Source organism: Camelina sativa, chromosome 8, assembly GCF_000633955.1.
Source record: "Camelina sativa cultivar DH55 chromosome 8, Cs, whole genome shotgun sequence".
Lineage (NCBI taxonomy): Eukaryota > Viridiplantae > Streptophyta > Magnoliopsida > Brassicales > Brassicaceae > Camelina > Camelina sativa.
Window position 1 is genome coordinate 14,846,929 of NC_025692.1, and position 10,187 is coordinate 14,857,115.

Genomic DNA, 10,187 nt, shown 5'->3' on the forward strand with positions numbered 1-10,187 from the left:
AAAAAAAAAAAAAAAAAAAAACCTAGTAGATGACTGCATTTGACAAAAACTCAGACAAACAAGTTACAGTTGCAACTAAGCCACCAAGGAAATAACGGTGAGTTCGCCCTACTATCTTCAATCCCTCTGATAATCCCGGATTAGTGATCTCAGAGGTACAATAGAACAGAGAGAACTATTCAGACTGGGCAACCGAGCTGGAAAACGCCCTACGAGCAAAGCGTAAGACGTGTTTTATTAACGACAGCTTACCTACTCCACCCATCACATCTGAAGACTACAATTAATGGAGAATAGTGAACTTCATGATAGTAGGATGGATTCGGTTTTCGATCTCACCAAAGATCCGTTCTACAGTGACGTTTACCCTTGAAGCATACAAGTTGTGGGTTGATCTAAAGAAGAGGTTTGCGGTTGGAAACTATGTCCGTGTGTAAATCAATTAAAGACACAACTTGTCCCGTGTAGGCAAGAAAGTCTCTCTGTTTTGGATTATTATAGAAAGCTTTCTTCCAAGTGGGAAGAACTCAAAAACTACAAACCAATTCATCATTGTTCGTGTGGGGGAACAACGCCGTATGTGAAGGAAAGAGAAGAAGAACAAGTGTACCAATTTTTGATGGACTTAGATGAGTCCCGTTTTGGACATATTAGTACAACCATTATCGACACTAATCCTCTACCAGATGTGAATGAAGTGTATCAAAAAATTGTTCGTGAAGAACAAAGGTTGTATTCTTTGAAGAACGAGCACAAACTTGAGGCAGTGGGTTTTGCTACACCATCAGAGTGATAGACAAGGGATTATGTAATATTCCCTTTCCCTGTACGTATAGATATTACTTGGGCATCACCCATATACACTTGTATATATTGTGATTAATGTAATGAAAACACGATCAGGGGTTTACCAAGTTACATGGTATCAGAGCCTATTTTTCTGACCTAAAAAAAAAAAAACACACGCCGCACTCATCTCTCGTCTTCATCCTCTGTTTTTCCTCTGTTTCTTTTTCCTTTTCTCTTCTCTCTCTCTTACCTTCTCCTCATCTCTCGTCTTCTTCTCGCCACTCCATGGCTCACCAACTGCAACCCCACCTCAACGCTCCTCACAAGGCTTTTGGCGTCACTCATATCAAATCCTATATTCCGCTAACCCTCGACATGACGAAAATCAATTACGATGCTTGGCGTGAACTTTTTGAAACACACTGTTTCAGCTTTGGCGTGTCTGGCCATCTCGATGGCACTTCTCTTCCTGTGAATCCAGATGACATCGCTTGGAAAGAGCGTGATGGTCTCGTCAAGATGTGGATTTATGGAACAATCAACCTCAGCATGCTGCATTGCCCGCACCACTGGACACTTCATCAAGGACTCATGAGCTTGTGGCGACGTGTTCACAATGTGGACGACGGGGACCTGAAAAACAGAGTGCTGGCAAATATTTGGATTTCCGGAGTGGTGGTCCGAGAAATATCAAGACACCTCTCAAGCAGGAAGAGGAAGAGGAGGCGGACGAGGCTCGTCTAGGGGCAGAGGAAGAGGAACTCCACAGTTCCACTCTAATGCTGCTCAAGTCAATGTCCCAGCGACTTCACCGCTTCTGAGTTTTATAAATGACCAGCTGGAGTTTTTGCAGCGAATGCTGGAACAACACAAAAGCTCATCAATTCTCAAGTGTTTAAGTTGTAAGGAACAAACATGTGATGTTATACTTGATACTAGAGCATCGCACCATATGACGGGCGATGCAAATCTTCTCCACAGTTTCAGAAATATGGTCTCATGTCCCATTAATTTTGCTGATGGTAGTCAAGTGTTTTCTAGTCAGTATGGTGTGTTGTCATTGTTAAAGAAGATTTCACTTGAAAACGTTCTTCTAGTCCCAAATTTAAATTGTACATTGTTGTCAGTCAACAAACTTTTGAAGCAAACTAGTTGTTTTGCCTTCTTCACTGATACATTGTGTGTTTTGCAGGATCCGTTTACGAGAACGCTGATTGGCGCAGGTGAAGAACGTGATGGTGTTTATGTTTATCGGGACGTAACGGCTGTAAGAGTACACAAGGTTCAAGTCTCTGAAGACAAGAATTTGTGGCATCGATGGCTAGGACACCCATATCTTCAAGCTTTTTTGGTTTTTGGTGTTGGTGTTGATAATAGTTCTTAGCAGCTGAGTGAATGTGAGATTTGTTTCAAGTCAAAATAGACTCGAGCTGTATTCTTTGATAGTTTTAATAAAGCTTCAGAATATTTTTCACTTATTCACGTCGATGTATGGGGGCCATATCGAGTGCCTTCCTCCAGTGGAGCAAACTATTTTCTAACAATAGTAGATGATTATTCTCGAGCAGTTTGGACGTATCTTTTTTTTGAGAAGAGTGAGGTTAAGAGAGTATTGCAGTTTTTGCAACATGAGTGAAAGACAGTTTAGAAAACAAGTTTAGATAGTGCAGAGTGACAATGGAACATAATTTATGTGCTTGTCAAATTTCTTTGTCGAACAAGTTATTCTTCATCAAAAATCATGTGTAGCAACTTTACAACAAAATGGTCGTGTCGAGCGGAAGCATCGACACATTCTAAATGTTGCACGTTCATTCATGTTCCAAGCTCACTTGCCTATTAAATTTTGGGGAGAGTGTGTTTTAGCAGCCACTCACGTCATAAACCAGACTCCATCTATGGTACTAAATGGCAAGTCACCATATGAAAGTTTGTTTGGAGCTACACCGTCATATGGCAACCTTAAGGTCATCGGCTGCTTGTGTTATGCCCACAAAGTAGCTAGAGTTAGAGATAAGTTTGGACCACCAAGCAAAAAGTGTGTGTTTGTGGGATATCCCTTTGGAAAAAAAAGGTTGGAGGGTTTTATAAAGACAAGTTTCCTTATGAAAGGATTCAGTCTTCTTCAAGTCATGGACAGTTCAATCCCACTGCAGGTCGTGAATGTTTTTTGGGATGACGATGCACCACAATAGTGTGACGAGGATGATTCGGTATTAGTCACTGAACCAATGACTTTGTCAACACCGGTTAGTGTCAAAACAAAGAAGGTTGACCTTGGAGCAGCTCCAAAGTCTGTAGTAGAATAAAAAAACCAAGGAGATGAGGAATCAAAAACAGTTCTTCTTTTAGAGAATACAGTAGGAGATAAGACTTTTCTTCATGAGACTGAGGCTGAAGCTGAAGAACAGCTTGGGATAGGTTGTAGGAAAAAAATTCCTTTTGTTAAACTTCATGGCTATGAAACATACAATACTCGATGTCTCCCTGATAAACAGCCATCTCACGTGCTTTAGCCTGAACAAACAGCTTCCTCGTCGATCCAAGGTAATACTCCATATCCTCTATGTGATTAAATATCTGATCATAGATTCTCCGAACAACATCAGATCTTCTTAGCACTTGTTAGTGCCGGAATTGTGCTAGTTTATTACAATGATGTGGTTAAAGATGCTAGATGGATAGAAGCAATGGCTAAAGAGATAAAAGCCTTGGAAGACAATGAAAATGGGAGTTTAGAAACACTGCCAGCAGGAAAGAGAACTCATGGCAGCAAATGGATTTACAAGCTAAAATATAATGCTGACGGGTCGTTGGGGTACAGGCCCGTGGGCCCATCCATATCTGACGACCGGTTTGCTACGTCCGGGAGGTTTTAAAGTCTTTTTACCGTCCCTACAAATCACCACATGATCTTTCCATGTGTTTTGTCTTCACTCGCACAGTTCCGACAGTAACTTCCCGGAAGGTCACCCATCCTGAGACTACTCAAGCATAATCACGCTTAACTGTGGAGTTCTCTCAAGACCCTTGACTGAAAAGATAAGTGCACTTTGGTGACATAGGTGGCCAAATCACTTCTTATAAACCTCTCCGCAAGTCTCTGAAACCAGGGTGTCACAATTCACCCCCACTAACAGATCGCAACATTCTCGTTGCGCACCAAGACCGTAACCCCCTAACGGTGCCCGACTCCACACTCGTCTGGGGTCGGCTCTGATACCACTTGTAACGTCCCGACCGCCAACTCTTAGTGGGCCCCATGTCCAATTATTGTCCATAGGCCCACTTTCCTTAATGGGCCTCACGTCCTCTCACTAGACCCTGGGCCCATCCATATCTGACGGCCGGTTTGCTACGTCCAGGAGGTTTTAAAGTCTTGTTACCGTCCCTACAAATCACCACATGATCTTTCCATGTGTTTTGTCTTCACTCGCACAGTTCCGACAGTCACTTCCCGGAAGGTCACACATCCTGAGACTACTCCAACATAATTACACTTAACTGTGGAGTTCTCTCAGGATCCTTGACCAAAAAGATAAGTGCACTTTAGTGACATAGGTGGCCAAATCAATTCTTTTAAACCTCTCCGCAAGTCTCTGAAACCGGGGTGTCACAAAAGATTACTTGAGCAAATGTTTTGGTATGAAGAATTTGGGTTCACTTAAATATTTTCTTGGAATTGAGGTGGCTAGAAGACCATATGGGTTTTTTCTTTCCCAAAAAAAATATACTCTTGATATTATAGCTGTAGTAGGACTGCTTGAGGGTCATACAATATCCTTGACAATGGAACATAATCGCATGTTACATGGTAATAATAGACCACCATGTGATGATCCTGCAATGTATAGATGTATGGTTGGTCGGTTAGTATATCTACGCATTACACAACCGATGCTTTGTTATCCCATTCACATTTTATCTCAGGTTATGCATAACCCAAGACAAGCTCATTGGATGGCGGCAATTTGCGTGATTCGTTATCTCAAAGGAAGTCTAGGTCAAGGTACTGTTCTTAAAGCGAATGTACATCCTACAGTTACAACGTATTGTGATGTTGACCTCTCCGGTTGTCCGAAGACTCGACGGTCCCTCAGCGTTTATGTTGTCATGCTTGGAGAATCATCTATCTCATGGAAAGTCATGAAACAGAAAACGGTCTCATTGTCTTCCGCAGAAGCAGAGTATGGAGCAATGGCAGAGGCAATAAAGGAACTTAAGTGGATTACTATGTTGCTTGGTGATCTTGGGATTCCGCCTATTTCTCATATGCCTCTCTATTGTGACAATAAATCTCCATTGTATATTTTGTCAAATCCAGTGTTTCATGAATGGACCAAACATATTTAACGAGACTGTCACTTTGTTAGGGACGCAATCACGGATGGTCTCATCGCAGCTTCGCATGTTCCTATGACTGATCAAGTTGCAAATTTATTAACCAAAGCATTAGGTAGTTCTAGTTTTGAATAATATCTTTTGTCTAAGTTAGGAGTGTCAATTTTACACACCCCCACTTGAGAGGGAGTGTTAATAAGATAGGTATGAATCTCGTATAGTATATACGAGATAAGGTCTAGCGAATATTGATATATATCTACTTAATTATCTTATTATATAAACTTTGGTTCTCAAAGTTACTAATTCACCGGATAGTGACAAGTGTTAGTTTTAACAATTAGACATCAAAATTAAAAATTCATCAGATCGTGACACGTGTCAATTTTAACGATTACATATCAAAGTTAGTAACTCATCAGATCGTGACACGTGTCAATTTTAACGATCATAAATCACAGTTTTAAAGCTTGGTAAAAGAAAACGTAAGATAATTGCAATCCTATTATATTAAAAAAAAAAACAACTGAGATAAATATACTATGTGTCATCCATATCAAAATTTCACTGTTACAAAAGATTCTCAACCACTACATAGTAAAATAAATATACTATGTGTCATCCATATTTGGTCGTATAATTATACTATATAACCTAATACATTAAGTTTTATGTATTTGTTTGTACAAAAAAAATAAAGAAATAAATTTTATGTCTCTATGGTTAGCCAATTTCGGACATTGAGTACTGCAACAAGATTTGTGAAGAAAAAGAATATAATAAAAATCACGAAGAACCAATTAGCAGTCTTGGAAAAAAAACTTGAATTGAAGTCTGAACTAATTTTTTTTATTATATTAAAACTTTTACTATATAAAATAGGGTTTTCAAATTAGCTATTAACATGATCATGACACGTGTCAAATACACTGAGATGTTGACACGTGTCAAAAAATATTATATTTCAAAACAGATAATTAAAAAAATAACATCAAATCTAAATAAAATTTACATATTTATATCTAAAAAAAATTTATATATCAAAAAAAAAGAAAATTAACAAAACTAATCTATTTTCCATTGTACGTTACTTATATTATATGTGTTTTCTCAATAAGATTTTGACATGTATAAACAAAAAAAGTTATTCAATAAGAATGTATATTATTAGCTTATTAATAAATAAATAGTGAATAACAAATTTAAAAAGAATAACATAAGTTATGTCAAAATAATTATTATTTTTGAAACATAATAGGATAGGTAATTAAGAAAATAACATTATATCTACATAACATTACATGTTTTTATCGAAAACTTTGATCTTTGATTTTTTTTTCTTATATAATTTTGTCGATCTATTGCGTGGGTCTTTAATTTGTGCGGGTTTTTCAATGGAAGCTATCAGATGCAATAAAATTGAAGTATATAAGCCCGCTAATTTAATCGAGGATGGAGACACTGATGGAGGTTCCAAAAGTGATTTTAGAGTTAGTAGCATTATAAGTTTGGAAGATAAGTCGGTGGTTGATGTTTTTGGTCAAAATTTAGAGTTTTTTTTCTGAATAATGTTGATGATTCTGGTATTGAAAAGAGTTGCTTGATCAAGTAATTGAGAAGCGGTTTCACATTTGGGAAGTTGGAACGGTATACCATTTTAAAATTGGTTTCAAACCGGATTTATGTGGTTTTCTATCGAATTAGGTTCGCAAAACCGTTTAAACTATGAGAAATATATGAGAATTTTTGATACGGGTATAAATAAGTTGAGAATTTATGATTCGAGAATATTTGAGACGAGGTCATATCTTTAAGTTGTTTTGGTACAATTGGATATTTCTGAAGAGTAAATAAGTCGTTGATCCTTAACGTGATTATGACATATGTCATGTTTTGGATTGTATAGAAAGTTTCTATTTTGTATATCTGAATCATCTAAGACTTATATCTATCATCCTGATTATAATTTTCAAATTTTTATTTTTGTTATATTATATTAATTTTTTTTCAATTTCTCAACTTTTATTGGATTAGTCATAAAATCATTGTAATCGAGTAGATAATTTTCACCAGTTGTTCATCCAATATATCTTTGGAGTAAAAAAAACTTCATGGTTCAAGAAATTATGTCACAAAACAATTTCAGAAATTATAAGAACTAAAATTATGCCAAAATGAAAGTAAATCAACATAAAATTTGTTTAATTTGTTTAGAAGACATTTTATAGGTGGTGATAAAGAGCATAATTTAACAATAAAATAATTTTGGGTGTAAGAACATATTTTTAATGGTAAAACATAGAGTACAATTATATGTGGTTACTTATTAAATGTTGCTTTGATGAATTTGTTGCATGTAAAATATTTTGTAAATAAGTTGTGAAACGTTTTTGAAATTTGACAATAATATTGTAATGATGAGTATTTTGTAAAAGTTTTAGTGGGATATAATTTAGCTTTAGATTATTATAATAATTGTTATTATATATTAAAAATATATAAATATAAATAAATGTATGAAGGTAAATACAAATATTCTCTAACTTAGATTATTTATAAATTTACTTTAGGAAAATAAAATTTCTGTATATATTTTCAAATTTTTTTTAAGCTTTATGATTTATTTTCTTCTACAATTTTTAAACTCGTATGTGTATATAAGAGCAAGTCACCGAAAGGAATAATAATACAAGTTAATTAAACACAATTCTATTCTTAAATTGACAGTTATGCATCACAAATCATGAATGTAGAGTTGAAGAACATCTGGTTTTAAGATATATCAAGACAATAAGAGGATTATTAGAGGCAAGAGACCACCATTTAGTTAAGCTCATTAAGTTAATATTAAGTTTATGGGCCATTTTTTTTTTTTTTGGTTTTAAAGGTGTACAAATTAACATCATCTATTTGTTTTATGAAATCATTTAAATTTCAGAAGAATATTAAAATGGTGATTTTAAATACTCATCTTTTGGAACATGTTCATCATATGTTTACTTCCATTAAATTTTAAAACAACCGGTGTATGTGTTATGCGTTAGAGAGAGATTACATGGCATTTTACATCTTATCAAAGCCATTCTTTTCTATTTGTGTAAAATGACAAAATATGATTTAGTCAAACTCTTTGAATGCTATATTATCAAACCAAAATTTGAAGTTTGTGACTGACGACTAGAGTTGGTGTATTATATTTATATGGATCGACAACGATGGTCAATTATTGATTCGAAATTAAAAAGTTTAGTCATGGTCATTTGGATAACAAGATTATTTATTTAGTTTTTCTGATCCGGTCATTTTGTTTATTTTTCATTGTATTGTTTTTGTAATGGTGTAATAGCTACGTTCAGACTTCAGAGGCACTAAATCTACGGATTCCATGCATCACTCCATCGATCTGACTATTTTAATTATGGGCTTAGGGCCAGGCTGGGCCTATAATTTTTCTTCTGCTAATCTTAATTGAAAGCCTTTTAGGGGAAAAAAAATTGCAACGATTACTTAAAAAAGTTTAATTTCATTTTGGTTGCATTCTCAATATTTAATAGGATTCAGTAACATGTTGTAATTGTGTAAAAAAAAAAAAAAATGAAAATGTTTAAAAAAGGTATTTTTGAAAAGATATACCAAAAGAGTATTTCTAACAAATTCTCAATAATCTATCAAAAAGAGAAAAATATATAGACATATCCTAAAATGATTGGCGATACCTATCACATATTAGTAAAAGAATTGTAGATTATGTATTTTATTGTTATGTTAATTTTTTTTTGATATTTTTTTATTTACTTAAGTTGAATTTTCCGGTTATGTTATTCTTGATATAACAAGTTGTGGAAATAAGGATATATATATATATATATATATATCACATTACCTCTCTAATGTATCCTAAGAAGGTTATTTAAAAGAAGAAGATACGAGAGAACAAGTTTCATTGTGTTCTAAAAACAAACATGATGAATTTTCTTGACCCCTAGTTCTTAAACTGCTGTTTGGTAGGTCTTATTTTGGTTTACGTCTTGTGTAAATTATATCGTTGTTGTACCCGAACACAAGATGAACCTAATTAGTGTGTAATCTTTATAAACTATTTTTTGTTTATTTTTAACGAACTATTTTATAATTAAAGTTTTTATTTATATATCAGTAGTTATTTTTATTTCACTTTTTTCTCTGTAATAGATTCAATGAAAGTGTAACTCTATTTTATATTATTGTAGTGTAATGATATTTTAATCATCTTGTTGAATCAATTTGTCATATAAAGTCGTATCTATCAAATATATGAGTGTGTTACGTGTGTGTACGCCTAAACCATGTCGAGATCTAAATTAGTCCGTAAACAAACTACTTAAGCAATCTCCAAAACTCTTTTTTTTTTTTTTTTTTTNTTGTCAACTAACGTACTGTATATAAGATACCAAATAAGATATTGTATTGTTATGATATGTCTAAACTAATTTTGACACAGATCGCAATATGTCAAATATCAATTTTACAACGTGTTACAAAATATTTTATTTAATAAGATAGTTTATCTATTGTAAAAAAAGAAAAGAAAAGATAGTTTCTCTAAACAATATTGATAATTTGATATTTCTTTCAGCCTATAAGGGCCAATTCATATTAATTGGTTCGATGCTCCACCTATCCAGCCACACTTTATTGCATATTACAAGCTTACACGATGAAACACAGAAAGCATAAAACAAACCAAAAACTCCAAAATACGGTTCAGATTCATTTAGACATTTTTGCCGCTAGCTCTCTAACAAACTTAGCAGCTACCATTGCCGTCATGTCGTCTGCGGTATCGCGCTGCGGGTTGTACTCAACAACATCTGCCCCGACCAAATCTCCCTGAAGGTTGTGTAAAATGTTAAGGACGTCTCGGAAAGAAAGGCCTCCTGGTTCGTAATGGGATACTCCGTGTGCAAATCCCGGATCAAGACAGTCAACATCAATCGAGATATACACGCCCTTCACTCCTTCCCCTAGTTTCTGTACAAACCACATTCAATTTATAACTTAATAATATGTACAAAAAA

The 10,187-nt window shown here is 34.6% G+C and overlaps 1 protein-coding gene across 2 annotated transcripts in view; it reads right to left on the reverse strand.

The window, feature by feature from the left end:
- Window positions 9,707-10,187, reverse strand: part of LOC104707197 (arginase 2, mitochondrial) — a 2,345-nt gene continuing 1,864 nt past the window's right edge. Inside the window, exon 6 of one of the 2 annotated variants that reach the window (XM_010423495.2) lies at window positions 9,707-10,140. In XM_010423495.2, coding sequence (XP_010421797.1) covers window positions 9,880-10,140 — 261 coding nt within the window. In that variant the 3' untranslated portion in view covers window positions 9,707-9,879. The remainder of the gene's footprint in view (window positions 10,141-10,187) is intronic. The other variant, XM_010423494.2, reaches the window with a different exon arrangement.